The sequence below is a fragment of the Oryctolagus cuniculus genome, chromosome 3 (genome assembly GCF_051225735.1).
Source record: "Oryctolagus cuniculus isolate XC-2025 breed Fujian yellow rabbit chromosome 3, ASM5122573v1, whole genome shotgun sequence".
Classification (NCBI taxonomy): domain Eukaryota; kingdom Metazoa; phylum Chordata; class Mammalia; order Lagomorpha; family Leporidae; genus Oryctolagus; species Oryctolagus cuniculus.
The window spans coordinates 520,613-546,605 of record NC_142869.1 but is presented as its reverse complement, the minus strand read 5'-3'; the positions used below and the strand labels follow the sequence as shown (position 1 = coordinate 546,605).

General features: G+C 52.9%; 2 protein-coding genes across 13 annotated transcripts in view; one reads left to right on the top strand and one right to left on the bottom strand.

The window, feature by feature from the left end:
- The window catches only part of HDLBP (high density lipoprotein binding protein), a 75,094-nt gene extending 63,532 nt beyond the window's left edge, over window positions 1-11,562 (bottom strand). For 2 of the 6 annotated variants that reach the window (XM_070069920.2, XM_070069919.1), the window contains exon 1: window positions 10,872-10,984. The gene's annotated coding sequence lies outside the window, so the exon portion shown is untranslated. Of the gene's footprint in view, window positions 1-10,871; window positions 10,992-11,287 lie in introns of those variants that run through there. The other 4 variants (XM_008252172.4, XM_089328792.1, XM_070069918.1 and 1 more) reach the window with 4 other exon arrangements.
- The window catches only part of SEPTIN2 (septin 2), a 37,957-nt gene continuing 22,975 nt past the window's right edge, over window positions 11,012-25,993 (top strand). The window contains exons 1-5 of one of the 7 annotated variants that reach the window (XM_089328794.1): window positions 11,605-11,663; window positions 12,573-12,737; window positions 13,070-13,109; window positions 18,406-18,431; window positions 20,607-20,727. In XM_089328794.1, coding sequence (XP_089184920.1) covers window positions 18,423-18,431; window positions 20,607-20,727 — 130 coding nt within the window. In that variant the 5' untranslated portion in view covers window positions 11,605-11,663; window positions 12,573-12,737; window positions 13,070-13,109; window positions 18,406-18,422. Of the gene's footprint in view, window positions 11,329-11,604; window positions 11,664-12,572; window positions 12,812-13,069; window positions 13,110-18,405; window positions 18,432-20,606; window positions 20,728-25,993 lie in introns of those variants that run through there. The other 6 variants (XM_089328793.1, XM_070069928.2, XM_008252170.4 and 3 more) reach the window with 6 other exon arrangements.

Genomic DNA, 25,993 nt, shown 5'->3' with positions numbered 1-25,993 from the left:
AGACACCAAGCAAAAGCAGAGAGGCAGCAGCTGCTCTAGAAGACAGCTTCACACAGGAACCCTTGGCTACCTTAAGGACAGTGAAAACGAGAACACACAGACTGAGCACACCTGGACCTCAGCAGGCTGTCAACCCAGGGACATGCAACCCTTGGGAAGAGGTGGAGGCGTGAAGCTGTTCACTGCGGCCACGGGTCCTACGGCAGTTTAAAAACCTAGGAGCAAGACGGCGAGACCTGGCCTCCAGACCCCTCAGAGCTCATAATGCAAATCTGGATTCCTGCAGCCCATCATAATTAGCCAGACGGGAAAGGACAAGAGTTTGAACTCTCACCTATTAGCAATTAACTCCATGCTATCTGTTCATCTCCCCAGAACAGGACCCTGTTACAACACGGGGCTCTGAGACAAGTAAAACCAACACCACAGGGGGTAGGCGTTGGGGCACAGCAGGTTAAGCCACCACCTGGGACACCCCAGGTGCTCTACCTCTGATCCAGCTCCCTGCTACATTTCAGGAGGCAGTAGATGATGACCCAAGTACTTGGCCCCTGCCCACTTGTGTGGGAAGACCAGCTAGAGTTCTGGACCCCTGCCTTCGCCTGGTTCAGCTCTGGTTGTTACAGACATTTGGGGAGTGAACCAGCAGATGGAAGACCTCTGTCTCTCTCTGCCTTTCAGGTATATGAAAACTTTATAAAAATATTTCTTTGAAAAAGTTACACAGAGAGGTAGAGACACAAAGAGAGAGAGGTCTTCCATCTGCTGGTTTACTCCCCAAATGGCTGCAAAGGCCAGAGCTGCGCCGATCTGAAGCCAGGAGCCTCTTCTGAATCTCTCACGTGGGTGAAGGGGCCCAAAGACTTACTCCATCCTCTGCTGCTTTCCCAGGCACACTGGCAGGGAGCTGCATCACAACTGGAACAGCTGGGACTTGAACCACTGTGTCACAGTGACAGCCTCATATGAAAATATTTAAAAATAAAAAATAAAAAAAGGGAGGGGATGGCATCGTGATGTAGGCATCCCATATAGGTGCCGGTTCCTGTCCCGGTTGCTCTACTTCTGATCCAACTCCCTACCAACAACCTGGAAAAAGCAGGAGAGGATGGTCCGAATGGTCACGTGGGAAACTGGAAGCTCCTGGCCCAGCACTAGTCACTGTGATCTTCCGGGCTTCTGGGTAGTAAACCAGCGGATGGAAGCTCCTGGCTCCTGGTTTTGGCCTGGCCCAGCGCCAGTCACTGTGGTCATCTGGAGAGTGAACCAGCAGATGGAAGCTCGCTTGCGTTTCCTTCGCCCTCTCTCTCTCTCAAATAACTAAACAAATAAATAAAATCAATATAGTATACTATGTCAATGGCTCATCCTGTAACCCAGATGAGAGGCCAAAGCACGTGAACTGAAGAGAAGAACCCTCCACAAGACCTGTACATCCATCACATGCTGTCACGGAGGCAGCCAGAGGCTCTGGAGATGGGTCAGCCACACACTGGTGGAAACGCTAGGCTAGCGAGAGGCTGAGTGAGAAAGCTGAGGAGGGACCTGGGTGCTGGACGGCTTGAGGATGGGGGCTCTGATTGTTCATGCCTTTCCAGAACCCTCCTAGGGATGTACACTCGTGGAGAAGCAGCTGCTGGCCGACAGGAACACGAGACGTGCAGGGTCACTTCAGTGTCTGGGGCAGAGGTACCTACCTTGCTGCAAAGGCCTGGCTAGTGTCACCCCTAGATCTCAAAGAACCGCACGGACAAGAGAGGTTTAAAAATATTTTTTTTTAAATTTATTTACTTAAGACGTAAAGAGAGTAAGAGTCACAGCAGGGGAGGAGGGAGAGCAGGAGAGAGGGCACGCCCCCAGCCTCTAGCTTACTGGAATGTGACCCAGGTCTCCCCGTTACTGGAGCCATCTGCAATGGCAGGGAGCAGGAACTGAAACTGGGCATCACACCCGGGGACTCCAGTGTGCGATGTTTCTTAACTGCTAGTCTGAATGCTCATCCCAGGACTCAACACTAAGAAAGTCTATAGCAAATGTTTAAATATGTGCATTTCTAAAAGTCAGAGCAAAGATAAAATACACAGGAAGAATGACAGTCTTGAATTCTCTGTGCTGGTTATCTCTCCTGTCAGAGGGGCGGATCCGCAGGCACAGCTGTGGCCATGCCCGTGAGGACCAGGTGAGCACCCACAACACACGTCTGCTGAGATCAGCACACACACAGCGCACAGTGTGGCTGTCACTGCCACTACCAGTCCATGAGGCAACACAGCCCTAACTAAGCCACACCTACAAGTGGTTTCACCCCACCAGGCTCTGCTCTCCCCAACTGAAACGTGGGGCTGCTGACAGCAGTGTCCTAAGCCCTTTAAAAGCACAATGGGAATCAGACAATGCTTGTGGTGGGTGCTGTCCCAGGCACCACAGAATGCTGAGTCTCTCAGGCCTTAAAGACGATGTCAGTAGCACCTGAAAGTCAGGACAAAGAAAAAACAGTGCTGCCAGATACCTGTTCCCTTGGGGGCAAAATCATCCCAGGTAACAGACACGGCTGGTGACAAGGGCAGAACCGAACAATGGAAAGCAGTGAGCACAAGTTTTAACAGGTGAGGTATTTCCTATCACTTGTGAAATGATCACAAAATCGATGGCCGGCGCTGCGGCTCACTAGGCTGATCCTCCGCCTTGCGGCACCAGCACACCGGGTTCTAGTCCCGGTCGGGGCGCCGGATTCTGTCCCAGTTGCCCCTCTTCCAGGGAAGTGCAGTGGAGGATGGCCCAAGTCCTTGGGCCCTGCACCCCATGGGAGACCAGGAGAAGCAACTGGCTCCTACCATCGGATCAGCGCAGCGCGCCGGCTGCAGCGGCCATTGGAGGTTGAACCAACGGCAAAAGGAAGACCTTTCTCTCTGTCTCTCTCTCTCTCTCACTGTCCACTCTGCCTGTCCAAAAAAAAAAAAAAAAAAAAAAGAAATGATCACAAAATCGGATGCTGAGTAGTACCAGCACCAAGTGTCATCTTTTCAAAATTAATAACCATACGTCCAATAAACCGAATTGACCAAGGGTTCTTAGCTATCAGAGCTACTAAAAAAGAGAGAAACTGACTCAGAAATCCGCTTCACCTTTATGTGTGGTCAGTCACGCTGGACAGAGAGACCCAGGGCCTCTAGTCTGTACCAGAGGCAGCAAGCCTGCTGCTGTCCATGGGCCACCTCTGGGGACCTGCAGTGCCTGTGGAGACACTTCTCACTGCCATCTGCTGTCTTCTGCTTCTACCTGCGCTTGCCCCAGACGAGGCTGCCACAGCCCTGGGGTCTCAGGCAGCACCAAGCCTTCCGAGGATCCCCCGGCAGGACCTGGAGTGGAAAGGGATGAGGCCGGCGCCGCGGCTCACTAGGCTAATCCTCCGCCTAGCGGCGCCGGCACACCGGGTTCTAGTCCCGGTCGGGGCGCCGGATTCTGTCCCGGTTGCCCCTCTTCCAGGCCAGCTCTCTGCTGTGGCCAGGGAGTGCAGTGGAGGATGGCCCGGGTGCTTGGGCCCTGCACCCCATGGGAGACCAGGAAAAGCACCTGGCTCCTGGCTCCTGCCATCGGATCAGCGCGGTGCGCCGGCCGCAGCGCGCCGGCCGCGGCGGCCATTGGAGGGTGAACCAACGGCAAAGGAAGACCTTTCTCTCTGTCTCTCTCTCTCACTGTCCACTCTGCCTGTCAAAAAAAAAAAATAAATAAATAAATAAAAAAAAGGAAAGGGATGAGCCACACAGCACAGGAACAGCGAACAGGCACTTGCTGTGGTGCCCGAGGATCGGCATTCTTAGCCTGAAACTGCTGTGAGACACAACTCGATACTCCCACCTTTATCCCCCAAGAAATAGCTCCACAACAGTCTGTCTTCTCCAGGCAGCTTCGTGCACCTAACATGTGGCTTACAGACAGCGTTTCACCACGGGCACTGCTCCAACACTGGCTACGCCGATCTCCATTACACATACACGCCGGGTCTGTGCAGCTGGCTGTGGTCTGCTCCCTCTTTGGCCGGGCTACCCAGCTAGGGTGAGCATGCTCAGGAACTGAGTTCCTCCTAACCCCCATCTGCCTCACACCAACCTCACTCCTTGGGGAGACAGCAACCATATTGTTCTCTAACCCCCCTGGGACTGCTCCCCAGGCAACAGGGACCCCAACACCAGCCTAGGCCATGGCTCTAACAAAGAGCCCCCACTTCCTTTCTGGCATCACATGAGACGTGATGCCCTGATCTTGCCTTGTTTGTAGAAGATGGCTTAAATAATAACCTATAGTTAACCAAAAATAAGTGCACACATAAATGCGGCGGTGTTTCCAAGCTTCACATCCAGATTCGCCCCTTTTGTTAACATAACTTAATAAAGTCCAAATTGATGAGGCTCTGAGGTGCCTCCAACTGTAAACATGTAAACAGAGCACCCACTGCTCACCCCAGATCCGAGGCCTCTCACTTGCCCAGGAGCACGGGGAGCCAGGCCCCAGGGAGCTGGCAAGGCTGCTGGGCCTCCACAGTGAAGGCCACGGCAGGTGACGTGTGGACCTGTCACAAAACCATCACTGCACAGACAGGCTCTGGTAGGAAAGCCAAACCCCACCAAAGAAAGCAGCCTGAGGCAACAGGAACTCCAAGAGAAAGAAACATTCAGCATCCTCAGAAAGGTCAGAGAAGACACGAGATTCAAGATAAAGAACAAACAGGTTACAAAGAGTACCACAATATACTCTTATTTCACAAGGCAAAAAGGGAGAAACGGAGGGGGGTGGTGAGGACCTGGGGACTAGTTATGCTCTTTGGGAGGGGGGCGGTGAGGACCTGGGGACTAGTTACGCTCTTTGGGAGGGGGGCGGTGAGGACCTGGGTACTAGTTATGCTCTTTGGGAGGAGGACGGTGAGGACTTGGATACTAGTTATGCTCTTTGGGAGGGGGATGGTGAGGACCTGGGGACTAGTTATGCTCTTTGGGAGGGGGGCGGTGAGGACCTGGGTACTAGTTATGCTCTTTGGGAGGGGGATGGTGAGGACCTGGGGACTAGTTATGCTCTTTGGGAGGGGGGCGGTGAGGACCTGGGTACTAGTTATGCTCTTTGGGAGGGGGGCGGTGAGGACCTGGGTACTAGTTATGCTCTTTGGGCGGGGGACAGTGAGGATTGGGGTACTAGTTATGCTCTTTGGGAGGGGGGCGGTGAGGACCTGGGGACTAGTTATGCTCTTTGGGCGGGGGACAGTGAGGATTGGGGTACTAGTTATGCTCTTTGGGAGGAGGACGGTGAGGACCTGGGTACTAGTTATGCTCTTTGGGAGGGGGACGGTGAGGACCTGGGGACTAGTTATGCTCTTTGGGAGGGGGGCGGTGAGGACCTGGGTACTAGTTATGCTCTTTGGGAGGGGGACGGTGAGGACCTGGGGTACTAGTTATGCTCTTTGGGAGGGGGATGGTGAGGACCCGGGGTACTAGTTATGCTCTTTGGGAGGGGGGCGGTGAGGACCTGGGTACTAGTTATGCTCTTTGGGAGGGGGATGGTGAGGACCTGGGTACTAGTTATGCTCTTTGGGAGGGGGGCGGTGAGGACCTGGGGACTAGTTATGCTCTTTGGGAGGGGGATGGTGAGGACTTGGGGTACTAGTTATGCTCTTTGGGAGGGGGATGGTGAGGACCTGGGGTACTAGTTATGCTCTTTGGGAGGGGGACGGTGAGGACTTGGATACTAGTTATGCTCTTTGGGAGCGGGACGGTGAGGACCTGGGGTACTAGTTATGCTCTTTGGGAGGGGGACGGTGAGGATTTGGGTACTAGTTATGCTCTTTGGGAGGGGGGCGGTGAGGACCTGGGGTACTAGTTATGCTTTTTGGGCGGGGGACAGTGAGGATTGGGGTACTAGTTACGCTCTTTGGGAGGGGGGCGGTGAGGACCTGGGTACTAGTTATGCTCTTTGGGAGGGGGACGGTGAGGATTTGGGTACTAGTTATGCTCTTTGGGAGGGGGACGGTGAGGACCTGGGGACTAGTTATGCTCTTTGGGAGGGGGATGGTGAGGACTTGGGGTACTAGTTATGCTCTTTGTGATGGGGACGGTGAGGACTTGGGTACTAGTTATGCTCTTTGGGAGGGGGACGGTGAGGACCTGGGGTACTAGTTATGCTCTTTGGGAGGGGGATGGTGAGGACCTGGGGTACTAGTTATGCTCTTTGGGAGGGGGATGGTGAGGACCTGGGGTACTAGTTATGCTCTTTGGGAGGGGGATGGTGAGGACCTGGGGTACTAGTTATGCTCTTTGGGCGGGGGACAGTGAGGATTGGGGTACTAGTTACGCTCTTTGGGAGGGGGACGGTGAGGACCTGGGGTACTAGTTACGCTCTTTGGGAGGGGGATGGTGAGGACTTGGGGTACTAGTTATGCTCTTTGGGAGGGGGACGGTGAGGACCTGGGGTACTAGTTATGCTCTTTGGGCGGGGGACGGTGAGGATTGGGGTACTAGTTATGCTCTTTGGGAGGGGGACGGTGAGGATTTGGGTACTAGTTATGCTCTTTGGGAGGGGGACGGTGAGGATTGGGGTACTAGTTATGCTCTTTGGGCGGGGGACGGTGAGGATTGGGGTACTAGTTATGCTCTTTGGGAGGGGGACGGTGAGGATTGGGGTACTAGTTATGCTCTTTGGGAGGGGGACGGTGAGGACCTGGGGTACTAGTTATGCTCTTTGGGAGGGGGACGGTGAGGACCTGGGGTACTAGTTATGCTCTTTGGGAGGGGGATGGTGAGGACTTGGGGTACTAGTTATGCTCTTTGGGAGGGGGACGGTGAGGACCTGGGGACTAGTTATGCTCTTTGGGAGGGGGATGGTGAGGACCTGGGTACTAGTTATGCTCTTTGGGAGGGGGACGGTGAGGACCTGGGGTACTAGTTATGCTCTTTGGGAGGGGGATGGTGAGGACTTGGGGTACTAGTTATGCTCTTTGGGAGGGGGATGGTGAGGACCCGGGGTACTAGTTATGCTCTTTGGGAGGGGGACGGTGAGGATTGGGGTACTAGTTATGCTCTTTGGCACTGGTTGTGAGTATGAGATGACAAACAACCCTCACTGATCTGTATACTCATGCATTTCTTGGTACGCACACTGTGTTTCAATAAAATGCTCTAAAAAAATAGAAAAAGAGAAAGCTTTGAAATGAGAAAAATTCAGTAGAAGACAAGTTTAGGAATATTTCCAGGGATAAAATGGAAATCCAAACCAAATGGCGTGAGGTGGGAGTGAGTTTTGAGGTAATGGAAACACCTCTGAGCTTGACTTCAATCTTCCACACTACATTCATAAAGCACACACTTTAACACCATAAAACATCTGTCAATTTACAATTTAAAATAAACACATGGGGCAGGTGCTGTGATGCAGTGGGTTAACGCCCTGGCATGAAGCACTGGCATCCCATATGGGTGCCAGTTCAAGACCCAGTTGCTCCACTTCCTATCCAGCTCTCTGTTATGGCCTGGGAAAGCAGAGGAAGATGGCTCGAAGTCCTTGGGCCCCTGCACCCGTGTGGGAGACCCAGAAGAAGCTCCTGGCTCCTGGCTTTGGATCTGCGCAGGTCTGGCCGTTGTGGCCAACTGAGGAGTGAACCACTGGATGAAAACCTCTCTCTCTCCACCTCTCCTTGTCTCTCTGTGAAACTCTGACTTGCAAATAAATAAATCAATCTTTTTTAAAAAATAAACACACAAAGCTTTGGGAGAAAAAAATAAAATGGAAAACCCAGGAAAATTAGAGTGCCCATTCACGCACTCAAAGGCCCACAAGAAAACCGTAGAGAAAAAAGTGAACGGGAATAAATCAAAGCAATAACAACCCAGAGACCCAGATCAGGGAAACCAAGACTCAACGCAGCAGGGAGCGAAGAGACCGGGAGGAAGACCCATGCCCTGTCTTGGCTGCAGTGGCTCAGAGGCCATGGCTGAAGTGAACACTGAATTTATCACATAAAAAGGACTCAGCTGGGGTCAGTGCTGTGGCTCAGTGGGTTAAAGCCCTGGCCTGCAGCACCGGTATCCCATATGGGCACCAGTTCAAGCTGTTACAGCCATTTGGGAAGTGAACCAGTGGATGGACGCTCTCTCCATCTCTTCTTCTCTCTGTAACTCTGCCTTTCAAATAAATAAATATATATATTAAAAACTCAATTTCTTGAAATGAAATTTAAATAAGATGGTACAGAATTTGGGGTTATAACCTTAGTGACAGGCCAGCCTTAAGGCACAGCAGATAAAACCGCTACATGCAATGCCAGCATCCCATATGGATGCTGGTTTGTGTCTACCTAATCTATGTCTGATCCAGCTCCCTGCTAACATGACTGGGAAAGCAGAAGATGGCCCAAGTCCTCAGGCCCCCGCACCCATGTGGCAGACCCAGATGAAGCTCCTGGCTTCAGATTGGCCCAGTTCCAGTGGTTATGGCCATTTGGGGAGTGAACTGGTGGATGGAAGATCTCTCTGTCTCTCCCCCCACTCTGTAATTCTGCCTTTCATGTAAATCATCAATAAATAATAAGTAAATAAATTAACCTTGAATTTAAAAACTTCCATGAATGGCAGTGAGAAGTAATAAGGAGGAATGTGGTTACCAGCCAGGGCAGGATGCAGACATGTTCCAGGGAAGCGTCTGGCTCAGCCGCAATGGCATTCGAGGAATCTCAGCCTAGTGAAGCAACCAGCTCTCATATCAGAAAAACCAAGGAAAGCCAGGCTTTCTCCCGGAGTCACAGGTGACCGTTTACAGGTGCTGCACCCAGGGGAGGAGCTCATCACTGTTTCCTCGGCTTCTGTGCACGGACCCCCATGCTTACTGTGGCAGGACACAAGATGACTGGGGTTCTCTGGCTGCCCTTCTACTTGGTCAGGGAGCTTCCCAGGCGTCCTGGGTCTGTGCCTTGCTAACCTGGCCTGAGATGGGCTGTGTGCTAGACCTCCACAGCCTGTGGGAGGCAGGCACAGGGCACACCGCGCTGGTGCAGCAGTGTCCACTCAGCCCTGCCCATGTTTCAGGCGGGAAGCACTGCTGGACAATGGGTCCACCCCGTGAAAAATCATGTCACCCCAGTGGACACAGTGTCATCAACTGAAATCCTGTCCAAGCCAGAGAAGAGAGGGACCAAAGGCCTGAAGTTCTTCATGGCACAGTCTGACCCAAGTTCTTAACCTGCTCCCACAGATGCCAGTCTCCCGTTGTGCCAATCCCCCCAGGGTAAGGACCACATTCTTGATGAAGATCCTCCTAGTGGTCACCGGGGACACCCATCTGCTGTACCCAAAGCCCTGCACGCATTTCTAGGATGGCAGGGGGCTGCCTGTACTGCAGCAAGGCTGAGGAGTGGAGAGGCCTATGCTCTCTCTTCTCTTGCATCCCTGGAACTCCCACCCCCACATGACACACAGCAGCGTCCAGTCAGTATTTCTGAACTAAACTGCCGGAGCACTCCAAAGACCGAAACAACTCACCCAGAGCAGAGGTGCTGAAGGATGCCAGCAATTCTCCCATCAGACCCCTGGAGCTCAGGGGACAGTGTGCTGTGGGGCCAGGGCAGCGCGGAAGGCCGAGGGCCGCTCACCCAGATGCCCCTCCTCACACGCCCCGCATCTGCGCACCACCGCGGTGCTGACTCAAGCCAGCCTCGCCACAGCAGGAACAGGAAGGCTCAGTCCTCACTGTGGGTGACTTCACCGGTTTTCTTTTTTTTTTTTTTTTTTAAAGATTTATTTATTCATTTGAAACTTAAGAGTTACACAGAGAGAGGAGAGGCAGAGAAAGAGAGAGAGAGAGAGGTCTTCCATCCACCAGTTCACTCCCCACATGGCTGCAACGGCTGGAGTTGTGGCCATTTAAAGCCAGGAGCCAGGAGCTTCCTCTGGGTCTCCCACGCGGGTGCAGGGGCCCAAGGACTTGGGCCATCTGCTGCTGCTTTCCCAGGCCACAGCAGAGAGCTGGACAGGAAGTGGAGCAGCCAGGTGTTGAACCGGTGACCATTGGGATGCCGGCACTGCAGGCGGTGGCTTTACCCACCATGCCACAGCGCCGGCCCCTTAACTGGTTTTCAAAAGCCGTTTCAGAGGTCTCCAGAGCCAGAGACCCGGGACTGTGAATCTGGAAGCCACTCCTAACCAGACACCTTTCCAGCTACTGTAGAACACTGCTTCCAAGGACCCCAACGTAAGAGGCGCTCAATGAGTTTATGCAGGGTGTACGGAGTATTGGAAACATCTCTCAGCGAGTCAAGACGCTGCCTGTGACACTGGCATCCCTTATGGACGCTGGTTCGAATCCCGGCTGCTCCACTTCCGATCCCGTTCCCTGCTAATGCCTGGGAAAGCATCAGAAGATGGCCCAAGTGCTTGACCCCTGCACCCTTAGGGAAACACGAAGGAAGCAGGACCCAGCCTTGGCCATTGTGGCCATCTGAAGGGTGAATCGGGGGCGGGAGAACTGTGTCCATCTCTGTAACTCTTTCAAATAAAAAAATAAATATTAAAAAAAAAAAAAAGGCAAGCATAGCCCCATGACAGGTTTTGCCCCAGGCTCACTTCCCCAAGCGGACGCTGAGGTCCCGACACACGGGCGGCTTCCGGCTTCCTCCGGCAGGAGCCCCCGTCCGGACTTCCATCCTGACAGGGCCCTAAGTTACCTGCTAGGCAAACGACTACCTCAAGCGGACGTCAAACCAACGCCAGGCCAGGGCCGCCCCCAGCGCGACTGGACGACCAGCAGAGCCACGCACGGGCAAGCGCCCCGACACGCCCGGCCTCCAGCCCGGGGCCCCCGCGTCGCGCCAGCAGGAGGGCGCCTCCCGGTCTCACCTGGGGACTCAGACTAGGAGCAGGGACGGCGGGGGGCCCCGGCCCGGCGCGCAGAGCCCGCATCCCCCGGCACCGGCGCCGACTCGATGGTCCGCCTCGGGCCGGCCGCCCCACGTGACCAGCGCGCAGCCAATCGCGGCGAGGCCCGCACCATCGAGACGGCGGCGGACGGGGCCAGAACAGCCCCGCGCGGCCGCCCGCCGGCGCCGGCTCGCCCCTCCACGGCGCCCGCAGCTCGGTGCTGCCGCCATCTTCCTGGAGAAGAGGCCGAGAGCCAGGGCTCGCTCGCCCGGGGTCGCTCCGAACTCCGGCCACCCCGCGCTCCCCTTACCGCCGCCTCAGTGGGCACCCCGGTGCTCCCGTAGAAACACCCTGCGCCGCCCCCCAGTTGTCCACCGGGCGGAAGCTCTCATTACCTGTTCCACTCTTATTAGCGTGAGGAAACCAAGCTCATAAGGTAGGAACTGTGGCGAAACAGGGACAAGCCGCCATCTTGGTAAAGGAGGAGAGGCTACGCTTGACCTCTCCCCCGCCCCCCAGCTCTATGTGGCCAACCGCCGTGGGAGGGGCAAGGAGCATGCGCAGAGGCGGGGGCCGCGGACGAGCCCGCGCCGGCGCACTCAGAGACTGGCTGCTTGGGGGAGGGGTGGAGCTGCGCCGGTCCCGGAAGGAGTTGGCAAGGGGGCGGGGCGACGCGCTGACGCAGCCGCCGCACGTGGGGCGGGGCGCGAGCGGGCGCTGGGCGTGTCCGGAGCGCGGTCGGTCGGTACCTGGTGTTCGGCCGGTCGGCGGGTGAGTGTGTCGCGGCTGCCGCCGCCGGGCGCGGGCGCGGGCGGCCCCTTTTGGGAGGGGCTGGGGTGCTGCCCCGGCCCCGGGCCCCTGGGCGGCCGCCTGCTGGCTCCGGGGTGTGCGCGGCGGCGTGGGGAGGGGCGCGCGGCCGCGTCTGGCGCCGGTCCTGTCCGCCGGGCCATCTTGTCGCTCCAGCGGGTTGTGTCGTCCTGGGGGTGGAGGCCGGTGCGGCCTCCCGGGGTCTGTTCTCAGGTCGCCGGATCCTGAGGGAGTCCCCCGGTCCCGGCCGAGCCTGCCCGGGGGCTCCGGCCCCGGCGCGCGGCAGACAAAGGGCAGGGCCGGGCGCGCCGTGACTCCGAGCGGCGGGCTGGACGTTTCCGGTCGTGTCCCTCCCAGCGGGCACGCGCCCCCGCCGGCTGAGCTGGGTCCGAGCCCCCGCTACCCTGATGAGGTTTCTTCCAGGCTGGGCGAGGTGTTGTCCACTAGGCCGTGAGGCCCCCGGCCGACGGGGTGTGTGCGTCCAGCTTGGTGACCGGCCTAGAGAGGGTTCTCAGAGTGTCTTGAAGACCCGGCATCGTAGTAGCTGACACTGCGAAGGAGCCGCGCCATCCTAAAGAACTGGGCTGGTTTTCTGTGCTTCCGATCGAAGCCTCGTTTGCTTCTCAAGAGGAGAACTTACTAGCGAGAGATGGAGGAGGAAACAGGAAGAGGACTCCCCCCTCCTCCCTCCTCTAGTTCACTCCCTGAGTTCTTGCAAGGGTTGGTGCTGGGCCAGCATGAAGCCAGGAGACAGGAATTCCGTCTTGAACCATGCTGCCTCCCAGGGTCCATTGGCAAATACCCCCAGCTGTCCTCCCTAGAGGTGGACTTGCACTCCGGACGTGAGTGACAGAGCTGTGATCTTGTCTCCAGGCACACCTGGAGCAGTTGAGCAAGCTCGCAGTCCCTGCCGGAAGTCGCCTTCCACACTCCATAACATCCTCTTTGCCTGGGGAGTTTCGCTGCATCTGTAATGTTGCCGTCTCCGTTGGAAATGGACCCCCAGGCATTCTCTTGCAGGAAGGCAGCACCGTGGAGGTGAAGCATCTGTGTGGTCTGTGTTGGTGCCACGTGGTGCTGGTGGTCCCAGGAGTGGTCCCAGGTGTTTGATGGTAGGGGTCTGTGGGATGCTGTGCACACACATTGCTCAAATCCAGGGAATCAGAATGCCAGGGCACTCCAGGCACTTGGGAGAATGGGCTGTGGAATACGGTAGGGTCTCCCGGGGTCATTTTGTGGCTATGGATTGGGGTATGTAAATACAACAATAAAGTTATTCCTCTTTATGGATACAGCACTAGCAAATTGTTTATGTTGCAAAGAATCCAGTTTTGTCCTTTTGTTCTTCATCTCCCATTGTTCCGGGAAAGTTGGTTTCCAAGGAGCGCTTCAACAGCTCTGGCATCTGCGGTGAGTGCAGTTGAACTCAGTTTTATTTGACCGATTTTCTGAGGTGTGGGGGATCCACTTGGTCTGCAGCCAAGGTTCGCGCTGGCCACAATGCTGGGCAGCCTGTGCACACCGCAGGTGCTTTCAGAGCGACTCTTCAACTCCGATTTTACGAGCGTTAAGTCTTCCAGTTGTTAGAAAATCGTTGTGGATCCAGATTGTTTCAGGAAAAACTGACAGAAACAAGAGGTGGCAAGAGAAAATCAGTAACGTTGAAACAAAGTTGCAAGGTCTTCACCAATATGTAGCCTGTTCCGGTAGTGTTTTCGCTTTCTAAGCCTGTGCATCAAGTCTTTTTTTTTTTTTTTTTTTTTTTTTTTTTGACAGGCAGAGTGGACAGGGAGAAAAGTCTTCCTTTTGCCGCTGGTTCACCCTCCAATGGCCGCCGCGGCCGGCGCACTGCGCTGATCCGATGGCAGGAGCCAGGTGCTTCTCCTGGTCTCCCATGGGGTGCAGGGCCCAAGCACTTGGGCCATCTTCCACTGCACTCCCTGGCCACAGCAGAGAGCTGGCCTGGAAGAGGGGCAACCAGGACAGAATCTGGCACCCCTACCGGGACTAGAACCCGGTGTGCTGGCGCCGCAAGGCGGAGGATTAGCCTAGTGAGCTGCGGCGCTGGCCCAAGTAAGTCTTGAGGAGCGGAAACTGGCAGGAAGGTGTCAGAGTCCCCGCTTCTCTCTGGCGCAGCCTGACCACACTGAACACAGCAAGGGGCTCCTGATGGGCACCTGGGTGAGCTTAGGCAGCTGAGGCAAGGTGGTCAGAGCCCCGCAGGGCCCTCCCAGTGGGTTCAGGGAGGCCAGGGGCTGGAGGTGGGGAGAGGCGCTGTGGAGTGCCTCTGCCCGCAGAGCTCTGGGATCAGGGCCGGGCAGCAGCTCGCAGGCCAGGTGCTCGCTCCCGGTCTGGCCTCAGACATTAATCTTCCCACAGCAACCTGAGGGTCATTTTGGCCTTTCATTTCTTTCCTTTTTTTTATTTATTTATTTTTCACAGGCAGAGTTAGAGAGAGAGACAGAGAGAAAGTTATAGACAGTGAGAAAGAGAGAGAATGGTCTTCCTTCCCTTGGTTCACTCCCCTAATGGCTGCTACAGCCGGCGCTGCACCAATCCAAAGCCAGGAGCCAGGTGCTTCCTTCTGGTCTCCCATGTGGGTGCAGGGACTCAAGCACTTGGGCCATGCTCCACTGCCCTCCTGGGCCACAGCAGAGAGCTGGACTGGAAGAGGAGCACCCAGGACTAGTACCCAGCGCCCCAACCGGGACTAGAACCCGGGGTGCTGGCGTCGCAGGTGGAGGATTAGCCAAGTGAGCCAAGGCACCGGCCCATTTTGGCCTTTCTATAGGGATTCCAGGTACAGTGTAGGCCCTGATGTCTCTCCTTCTAAATCTGTTGTGTATGATTTATTTATTTATTTATTTGGGGGCCAGCGCCGTGGCTCACTTGGTTAATCCTCTGCCTGCAGCACCAGCATCCCATATGGGCACCAGGTTCTTGTCGCAGTTGCTCCTCTTCCAGTCCAGCTCTCTGCTGTGGCCCAGGAAGGCAGTGGAGGATGGCCCAAGTGCTCGGGCCCCTGCATCTGCACGAGAGACCAGGAGGAGGCACCTGGCTCCTGGCTTCGGATTGGCGCAGCGCTGGCTGTAACGGCCATGAACCAACGGAAGGAAGCCCTTTCTCTCTGTCTCTCTCTCTCACTGTCTATAACTCTACCTATCAAATAAAAAAAATTTATTTATTTATTTGAAAGTCAGTGTTACACAGAGAGAAAAGGAGAGGCAAAGAGAGATAGAGAGGTCTTCCAGCTGCTGGTTCACTCCCCAGATGGCCACAACGGCCGGAGCTGCACCTATCTGAAGCCAGAAGCCAGGAGCTTCTTCCAGGCCTCCCATGTGGGTTCTGGGGCCCAAGCACTTGGGCCGTCTTCCGCTGCTTTCCCAGGCCATAGCAGAGAGCTGGATTAGAAGTGGAGCAGCTGGGACTCCAGCTGGCACCCATATGGGATGCTGGCACTGCAGGCGGTGGCTTTACCCACTCCGTCACAGTGATGGCTCCAAAAAGGAACTTTTGAATTAATTCATAGATACCCTGCTAAATTACCATATTCTAAATTTGTCCTTTTTTTTAAAGATTTATTTGCTTATTTGAAAGAATTATAGAGAGAGGAGAGAGAGAATCCTCTGTCTGCTGGTTCATTTCCCAGATGACTGAAGCAACAGGGCTGGGCCAGGTTGCAGTCAGAGCCAGGAACTTGTCTCTCACAAGGGTGGCAGGGCCACAGGCACTTGGGCCCTCTTCCTCTGCCTTCCCAGGCACATTAGCAGGGTAGCAGGGTCAGAAATGGTGCAGCCTGGACTCGAACCGGTGCTCATGGGATGCCAGCATTGCAGGTGGCGGCTTAACCTGCTGCACGATGGTGACTCCAGTTTCTTCTTTTTATGGGGGGGGGGGGGGTGCAGTCTATAACTTAATCAGAAGTTCGTTGTTATCCACATTATCTGTAGTGCATAGGAAACCAGAGCGTGAGGCTTATTGGTGACTTCATCATCATTGCGTTGCTGGGTGAGCGCAGATGCCATGTGGGGTGCTGCTGATCCCCATGGCCCAGCAGCATGTTTGCTGGTGTCAGCGTGTCCCTGTCTCCTTTGCAGCAAACTTCCAGATCTTTCTGAGTACCTAAGGGGCATGGTTCTTGAAGCCCACTCCATGGATGCACTTGGTGGAAGTTGATGGTGTGTGCTCAGGTCACCATGGTGTGGATGGCAGAATGCCCTTCGCATACCTGTCTTTGTGGGAGCCATCCTGTAGGGCCCAAGTTGGAGAATCCTGAATTCTGTCTTCAACCAGAATATTTGTGTTCTCTGTGTATTCACTCCCATCAGCAAAAAGTTCTTGGTTGATTTTTTTTATCTTATTTGCATTCACTAAACTCTCCAAAGTTGTATTAAATCATCATAGTAAAATGGCAGTAGCTACATCGTATTTGGGTCCTGATTAAATAAACACACGAGATGATTGAGAAATTGTTGTGAGGTCTGGTTGCTGTATTTATTCCAAGTCCTTGTCTCCATGGGAGAAAAGAATTCAAAGCAGAGACAGATAAAGTGCAAGGATGGAGAGCAGTGTCTATTTAGAGAGAGAACAAATTCAGAAGTGAATGTAGACGGCCTGTGGGGAGAGACACGTGCCATGAGGGAAATCACCCCGCTCCAGTAGCCCCCTTCCTTGGGTAGGGGGTGGTGCCCTAACTGATTATACAAACAGGGGGCTCAGCGCGTGTGGTGCATGCTGGGAAAGTTTCCTGGCTTCGCCTTGGAGCTCGAGTCACACAGGTTCCCCACAGCGGCTTCCTGGTGGAGGCGGCTCCGGTGCATCATGGAAGAGGGTGTTCTGAGTGGCATGTAGGGGTTGCAGGGCTGCAAGAGACTTCTGGAAACCTCCCAGCCCTGCCTCCCTGCCTGCCTCAGAGATTTCCCTCTCCTCTCTCCAGGAGGTGGAGAGCGTGAGGTCCCCTGTGCTTTGTGTCCTTGCTTATCCAGAGGACCAGAGCTCCTTGTTTACCCACCTAGAGATTCCGCCCCAGGAGCCAGAGCATGGCCCGAGTCCCTGCGTGGCCTTCGTTTCTGTGAGAAGCTCTCAGATTCTGAGAGGTGGATTTGACGGTCGAGACGCAGAGTTGAGAGAGCGAGAACAAGGGTAGGATCCATGCTGCTGCCTCCCAGGTGGTGGGGGCTGGGAGGCTTTCCTTACCAAATTATAGGACCATTTAGCTTGAATATAAATCCTCATGAAACCCCATTTTGGAGCAGACAGCTGTTAAGGTAAGTATAACATTCCATTAGTCATGGTTCGTACTGCACCTTGGTCCGTCAGTAAATATGCTAAGGCAGGTTGGTTGTCTGTGACCCCTCCAACTAACGGATCCACAGATGTGAGTAATTGCTGTAGAATCTGGCCGGCAGTCTGGACTAAGCTGCCCAAGGCTGTGGACAGCTTCCTGACACAACTTCATGAGGGTTCTCCCACTGTGGATCTCGCCACAGGGCTTTTTGCAGGTAGCAGTTTCCTGAGAGAATTAAGGGAAGAGGTAGCTAAAACGTGAGCTAGAAAGTGCACACCTTGTATCCTTCCCTAAGGAGAAGTGTGTACCAAGAGCAAAAAAAAAAAAAAGCTTTTTAAAGAGGTGTTTGCAGTCCTCACTTGGCTGTGGAGAGGGCAGAATCAGGCTCTGTGTGCACCTGAGAGGTCTCGAGAGCTGGGGCTCACACGACTCCCAGTCGCAGCTGCCTGTGCAGCCTGTGCTGCTGTCAGTCAGGATCTCCTTGGCTGATGTGGCCGGTCCCCTCTTGGTGTCCCTGCGGTGCGAAGAGAGCTCGGAATCTCTCCCTCTCCCCCTCTCCCCCCTCCCTCTCCCCCTCTCCCTCCCCCTCCCTCTGCCCCTCTCCCTCTCTCCTCCCCTCCCCCTCCCTCTCCCCCTCTCCTCCCCTCCTCCCTCTCCCCCCTCCTCCCCTCCTCCCCTCCCCCTCCCCCTCCCTCTCCCCCTCTCCTCCCCCTCTCCTCCCCTCCTCCCCTCCCCCTCCCTCTCCCCCTCCCTCCCCCTCTCCTTCTCCCTCTCCCCCATCCCTCTCCCCATCCCTCTCCCCCATCCCTCTCTCTCTATCCCTCTCCTCCTCTCCCCCAGTCCCTCTCCATCTCCCTTTCCCTCTCCCTCCCTTTCCCTCTCCCTCTACCCCTCCCTCCCTCTCTCCCCCTCCCCTTTCTCCCTTTCTCCCTCCCCCTCCCTCCCCTTCTCCTTCCCCTTCTCCTTCCCCCTCCCTCTCTCCCTCTCCCTCCCGCGTAGACTGTGGTCTGTTCTCAGGGACGTTTTCTGTCACTGGTCGTCTTTTCCTTCATGGGTCGTTTTTTCTCCTGGGGGAGCTCTGATGGTTAACAAGGTAGGTTTCCTGGATTTTCTGAGGGTCAGGCAGTGGTGCAGAGAGAGAGTAGTACGGACAGCCCAGCCCTTCTATTGAGTAGAAAGCCACAGAGTTCCAGGCTCTTGAGTCCTGTGTTCCCTTGTTTGGCCAGACCAGGGACACAGAGGGTGTGGGGCCTCAGCTCCTCCAAGGTCATCAGGGATTCAGGACTCAGATATGCTGAGGTTTGAAACCAGTGTGGAGACAGGAGAATGAAGAGTACTGTTTCTGAGGAAGTGTTTGAGACACTGAGAAGCTAAGAACTCTGCCACATATGATACGTTTTTTTTTTCTTTTTTTAACAGACGAAACATCACAGAAGATGTCTAAGGTAAGAACACATTGCATATATCTACTGCATACGGATAATGCTTTATTTTTCAGATGCTTTACAGTAAGATTTATATGATTAGTTGTTTTTTTTAAATATGTATTGAATTATTTGAAAGAGTTACAGAGAGGCAGAGGCAAGAGAGAAAGGTATTTTATCCACTGGTTCACTCTCCAAATGGCTGCAACAGCTGGAACTGGGCTGATCTGAAGCCAGGAGCCAGGAGCTTCTTCTGGGTCTCCCACGCGGGTGCAGGGGCCCAATGACTTGGGCCATCTTCTGCTGCTTTCCCAGGCCACAGCAGAGAGCTGGATTGGAAGTGGAGCAGCCGGGACTCGAACCTGCACCCATCTGGGATGCTGGCACTGCAGGTGGTGACTTTACCGCTATGCTACAGAGCCAGCCCCAATCAGTTGTCTTTAATATGGCTGATATGTTTGATGCATTAAAACAAAATTATAAATTAATTGTAATTATAAAATATTGAGCCTTCAATTTTTTCAGACTTCCATTTTTTTCTAAATACATCATTAATAATCTTTCCTCCTGAGGTTGTTTTCTGTCAGTTGGTCAATTATTTTTATGCCAGTGTGTGTATATGAGTGTGTGTCTACACCAGTGTGCATATAGGAATGTGCATTTATGTATGGTGTAGATCTACAACAGTGAGCACATCTGAGTGTGCATTTATGTATGGTGTACATCTACACCAGTGTGCACATATGACTCTGTGTCTACAGCAGTGCACATCTGAGTGTTCATTTATGTATGGTGTACATCTACACCAGTGTGCACATATGACTCTGTGTCTACAGCAGTGCACATCTGAGTGTTCATTTATGTATGGTGTACATCTACATCTACACCAGTGTGCACATCTGAGTGTTCATTTATGTATGGTGTAGATCTACATCTACACCAGTGTGCACATCTGAGTGTGTGTCTACAGCAGTGCACATCTGAGTGTGCATTTATGTATGGTGTACATCTACATCTACAGCACTGTGCACATATGAGTGTGCATTTATGTATGGTGTAGATCTACAACAGTGTGCACATATGAGTGTGCGTCTACACCAGTGTGCACTTGAATGGGCATCTACAAGGTTGTGCACATCTGAGTGTGCATTTATGTATGGTGTACATCTACAACAGTGTGTGTCTACACCAGTGTGCACTTGAATGGACATCTACACGGTGTACTCTCAAAGGAAATCCTATTGTGTATCTTGTCTTTTTTTCAATTAATTAATCAACTGATGTATTTTTTTAAATTTCTTGGTATTTTCAGCATGTTACTGCCTAGATTCTGTTTCTTATCCTAGCTCCCTCTTCTGTTCTCATTGCTGTCTTTTTATCAAGGGATATTGATGGTCTGTGTAACAGACGTGGGGATCTCCCTGGTCTCAGCCTTCCCTCTTTTGCCCTTTGAAGCTCAACCTTTCTGACTTCACCTGCCTCACCCTTACTAGAGCTCTCTTCTGCAGGACCAGGAGTAGAGCAAGAGAAATGTCCTTTTTTTTGACAGGCAGAGTGGACAGTGAGAGAGAGAGAGAGAAAGGTCTTCCTTTGCCATTCGTTCACCCTCCAATGGCCGCCGCGGCCGGCGCACCGCGCTGATCCGATGGCAGGAGCCAGGAGCCAGGTGCTTTTCCTGGTCTCCCATGGGGTGCAGGGCCCAAGCACCTGGGCCATCCTCCACTGCACTCCCGGGCCACAGCAGAGAGCTGGCCTGGAAGAGGGGCAACCGGGACAGAATCCGGCGCCCTGAGAAATGTCTTTTTTCTGGTACTTTTCACTAAAGCATGACACCTGTTGGCTGGCTGGAAGCTATTCTTTAGGCAGGTGTTCGCATGCGTCTGCTGTCAGCTGTGGCACTGTTTCGTGAGTCAGAATTTGAACTCTGACTAAGAGGAGTTACGCACGTGTCTTTGGCACATTGCTGGGTTGCTAGAGAGAATGGAGAATAAAGTGCTGAGGGATTAATATACTCTATTTTCTTTCAGTGCTGTTAAGTAATACGTGAGTTTTCTGACAGGTAGTAGAAAGTGTTGATTGACTTGTATATTTTTAATTTGTGAGAATTAATTACATGTGTTTGTCACGGGTCTTATTAATCTCAAAAGCAAATAATAAGGTATTTATTAATGCCTTTTCTTTTAAATCTTATTCTAGCAACAGCCAACTCAGTTTATAAATCCAGAAACTCCTGGCTATGTTGGATTTGCAAATCTTCCCAATCAAGTTCACCGGAAATCAGTAAAGAAAGGCTTTGAGTTCACATTGATGGTGGTTGGTAAGACATGCGTGTTTAGCTTCATGGTTATTGAGTGGATAATCTCCCATTCTCAGCCTGACCATGATGTAAAGGGGAAAATTTCTTTTTTTGCAGAGTCAGATAACTTGGGAATTTAAAAAATTGTGTGTGTATTTTTTGGATAATTTTGCTCAAGTAAAATTACAGTTTTTCTGTCATTTTCTTATTTATGCACCATGAAACTTTTTTTTTGAAAAATTTATTTGAAAGGCAGAATTATACAGAAAGAGGAGAGAGAAAAAGAGATCAATCTTCCATCTACTGGTCCACTCCTCAAATGACTGCGACAGCCAGGACAGAGCCAAGCCAAAGCCAGAAGCCAGGAACTTCTTCCAGGTCTCCCATGTGGGTGCAGGGGCCCAAACACTTGGGCCGTCTTCTGCTGCTTTCCTAGGCCATTAGCAGGGAGCTGGATCGGAAGTGGAGCAGCCAGGACTTGAACCGCTCCCACATGGGACACTGGTGTGCGGGCCGGGGCTGTACCTGCCGGGCCTTTCCGTGAGAGTGTTGACTCAGGCGGCCGCTGGCCTCCAAGATGAACTCTAGTGATCCTGGCCTTTGGAGAATGGGGTTTACCTGTAGCCAGTAGGACATTGCACACATGACAGTGTATGACTGTCTAGATTAGGTCATCACCAATATGTGGCCCCCACTTTACCTCCTCTTGATTCAGTGGGGGGAATGCCAGCTGCTTTATTGAGACAGGATTGTAGAGGAGCTGCATTCCGCAGCTCCAGTGAGGCCTCCTGACGGTGACAGCCACCGCAGCTGATCTGTTATCTGTCACCTTCTGAGAGACCTTGAGCCACTCTCACAGTGCTTACCCAGGAAGTTGTGATAGAAGAGTTCCGCAGTAATTGTCACATGTTAGCAGAGAACTCATATTTAACTAGAATAGTACTTAAGTCTCACTTTAAACATTATTAACTCCTGGGTACAGTGCTATGGTGTAGTAGGTTAAGCCTCCGCCTGTGGCGCTTTTATCCCACATGGGTTCTGGTCTTTGTCCCAGCTGCTCCTCTTCTGATCCAGCTCTCTGCTGTGGCCTGGGAAAGCAGTGGAAGATGCCCAAGTCCTTGGGCCCCTGCAACCCACATGGGAGACCCAGAAGAAGCTCTTGGCTCCTGCCTTCAGATTGGCCCAGCTCCATCTGGGGATGGAAGACCTTTCTTTCTGTCTCTTCCTCTCTCTTTCTGTAACTCTGCCTTTCAAATAAATAAGTAAAGTATTTTTTAAAAAAGTATTAACTCCTGAAATGACAGTGGTGATATATGTTAAAGAAGTAACAGTTTCTACCATATAATTTTCAACTTTTTTTAAAAAAATGATTTATTTGAAAGAGTTACACAGAGATAGAGAGCTTCTATCTGCTGGTTCATTACCCAGATGGCCCCAATGGCCAGGTCCGTGCCAGGCCAAAACCAGTAGCCAGGAGCTTCCCTCAAGTCTACGTGGGTGGCTGGGGCCCAAGCATGTGGGCTGTCTTCCGCTGCTCTTCCCAAGCAATCAGCAGGGAGCTGGATCAGAAGTGGAGCAGCTGGGAATCAAACTGGCACCCACATGGTCACACTGGCCCCCAACATATCCTGTAAAGTCCATTGAAATTGAGTGGCTGCTTGGAATTTCTGTTACGTCAGATAGCATCACCTCGGGCCGTAGCTTGTATTGTGTTTCATCACAGTCCATAAGAAGTTAAACTTGGTGAACTAATTCTGTTAAGCTTATTTTATTTTTGACAACTGTAAAAATTTTTAACGAGGGAAGCATTGGAGAAGCCTCTGATGATGGCCGTGCATGAGTGACAGGTGACTCCTGTGCGGACTCCTGGGCATGGGACAGTGAGTGTCTACGTGTTCACAGGCTGATTGTGTGATAGTAATAGTGCCAATTTGAGTTACGGGCAGGAGAGGCAAATCCAGTGCAGCCTATCACAGCTACTTAACTTTATGGACTCAGACACTGGCAATACCTTGTGCCGTGATAGAATAACTCAGGGATAGACAGACTTGTGGAGGCTTTTTGGGGAGTACAGTTTTGGGCACAGCTCAGTCGCTGTGCCCTTGCAGTGGGAAGATGCCATTGACAGTACATGCACACGTGGCACAGCTGTGTTCCGGTGACACTGCTCACAAGACAGGCAGTGGGTGGGTAGATGACTAACACCATACCAGTCCTCCTTCCATGAGAGACCAGAGGATGGAACAGAATACCTGAAACAGCTCTTCAGATATTGGTGAACGGGCAATGTAGGATCTTGATGAGGAAAGCAAATCGTATGAACTTAAAGTTACCCCAGCTTCCTGCCATTCACCTAATGCTGTAACAGGAGGAGGCAGGGTAGGTCAAGAGTGCGAGTCTCAGAGCTGGGGACAGTTCCCAGTTCAGGGAAGCTGAGGTGCTGGGCAGGGCTCCTAAAAAGGGAAGAAACCCCAGCAGTATGCTTGAGGACTCCTTTGGAGACTTTGAACTGCAAACCACAGCTGTGTAGGGTAAGATGCCACAGAGCCAGCTGGAGACAACACGGGGTAGAAAGCACACACGTGGCTATGACATGTTTTGAACTCCAGCCATCCGAAGGAGAGAAGTGTCATTGGACACCCCAGGCATTCAGTAGATTCCGGCTAGCCCTGCTGAGGAGTGGAGACACTAGATACCCTGGCTGCTGTGAACCTGTCCCTCCACCCACAGCTTGTAACCAGGCCCCCCTTGAAAGGATCCAATTCATTCATAAATAAGTTAACTACTTGGCAGGACAAAAACCATTGTCTGTGAAAGACCTCAGCATATCTGACGTCCAGTAAAGAACGATTAGGGACCAAGGAGGCCACAAAGGTGGTCCCTACTCCAGAAAAACCAGGTGGCGACAGAGGACTTTCCTCTGATTGTGTCCCTGTTCTTCTTCTTCTTCTTCTTCTTCTTCTTTTTTTTTTTTTTTTTTTGTGACAGGCAGAGTGGACAGTGAGAGAGAGAGACAGAGAGAAAGGTCTTCCTTTGCCGTTGGTTCACCCTCCAATGGCTGCCGCGGCCGGCGCACCGCGCTGATCCGATGGCAGGAGCCAGGTACTTATCCTGGTCTCCCATGGGGTGCAGGGCCCAAGTACTTGGGCCATCCTCCACTGCACTCCCTGGCCACAGCAGAGAGCTGGTGTGGAAGGGGGCAACCGGGACAGAATCCGGTGCCCCGACCGGGACTAGAACCCGGTGTGCCGGCGCCACAAGGCAGAGGATTAGCCTAGTGAGCCGCGGCGCCGGCTGTCCCTGTTCTTAAAAGAGTATGTGAGTGTGATGGACAACTGACTGGAAGACACAAAGAAGAACCAAAGTGGTTCTGGAAGGAGAACCTTTCTGGATACACACTGCAGAAGAAGGGAAAGGCCAGCCTGGCCTGGAGGAGTGGGCCCGAGCCTCCTGGGCTGTCCTCCTCGTCAGCTGATGTGCAGGTGATTGGACAGACAGTGCACAAATCTGGGAAGCTCAGCCAGCAGCACACTGAGACTCCTAACACCGAGTCCCTGAGGACTGAGAAGACACACGGCGAGGCACATCGTGAGCAGGCGGGCGGAGCTGCAGGAGGGAGGCCGCCCCCTGAGGCGCCAGCTTCCTGCTGCTGCACAGCCTGGGAGGCAGCAGGTGATGGCTCCAGCACGTGGGTCCTGCCACCCTCTCGGGAGACCCGATGCAGTTCTGACGTTCGGACTCCGGCTGGCCCGGCCCTGGCTGGCCCGGCCCTGGCTGCTGCAGGCATTTGGGAAGTGAACCAACAGGTGGAAGTCGCTCCCTCTGTCTCTCTGCCTTTAAAATAAATGCATAAACTTCTTTTTAAAAAGTGAGAAGAAAGGAAGAAAAATATTTACAGAGATTCAAAGGTTAAGAATGACAACTGATTTGTCATTAGGAAGAGTGGACTGGTGCTGCTGAGGTACCTCAGCGGTAGAGCCCTCAGCCTGGAATTCTGTGGTCACCATACATCTCTTTTAAAAATGAGGGTCTAGATGGAATCAGGAGGTCAGTGTTGTGCAGCGGGCTAAGCCAGCGCCTGCATCAGCGTCCCACACGCGAGCACCAGTGCGAGTGCTGGCTATCCCGCTTCCTGTGCAGGTCTCTGCTGGTGCACCTGAGAAAGCCGTGGAGAATGGCCCAAGTGCATGGCCTCCATCAGCCACATGGGAGGCCCAGGGAGAGTTCCTGACTGCTGATTTCTGCTTGGCCCAGCCCCAGCTGTTGTGTCCATTTGGGGAATGAATGGGGTGGATGGAAGACAGATCTCTGTTCATAACTTAAATAATCAAGATGAAATAAAGACTCTTCAGACTGATAAGCCAGTAGGGTTTATCACTGTCAGACCTGCAATAAGTAAATAAATAAAGTCCTTCAGGTTAGAAGAGAAGGATTGCAGATGAAAACCTTTTTTTAAAAACATTGATATATGGGGTTGGTGTTGTGGCATAGCAGATTAAGCTGCCTCCTGTGACACCAGTATCCCATATGGGTGCTGGTTCTGGTCCCAGATGCTCCAATTCCAGTTCAGCTCTCTGTTAATGTACCTGGGAAAACAATGGATGAGGGTCCCAGTGCATGGGTTCCTGCACCCACTGACTGACCTGGAAGAAGTTCCTAGCTTTGAGACTGACTCAACTCTGGTTGCGACCATTTAGGGAGTGAACCAGCAGATGGAAGATCTCTGTCTCACACTCCCTCCCTCCCTCTCTCAATAACTCCACCTTTCAAGTAAATAATTTTTTTAAAAAATACTGATTTATTGATTTAAATGTGGAGTTACCGAGAGAGAGGTGTTCCATCTGCTGGTTCACTCCTCAGAAGGGCCACAAGGGACCAAGAGTTCCATCCGGGTCTCCCACATGGGTGCAGGGGCCCAAGCACTTTGGCCTTCTCCCACTGCTTTCTCAGGCCATTACAGGGAGCTGGATGGGATACAGAGCAGCTAGGACTCAGTCAGCACTCAGATGGGATGCTAGCTTGGGAAGTGGTGGCTTAATCCACTACACTGCAATGGTGGCACCACAGATGGGAACTTGACCTCCATTAAAGAATGGATAGTTACTGGAAATGACAGATATGTGAATATATAGAAGATTTTCTTACCTTTTAGTTTACTTCCAAGCTAGTTGACTGGTAATACATCTGAAACAACTAGTTAAGGACGCACAGAAGACAGGAGGATGGATAGCAGCTATTATAAACGCCACAGATTTTATGTGAACTTAATCTGATTTCCATGAAGACT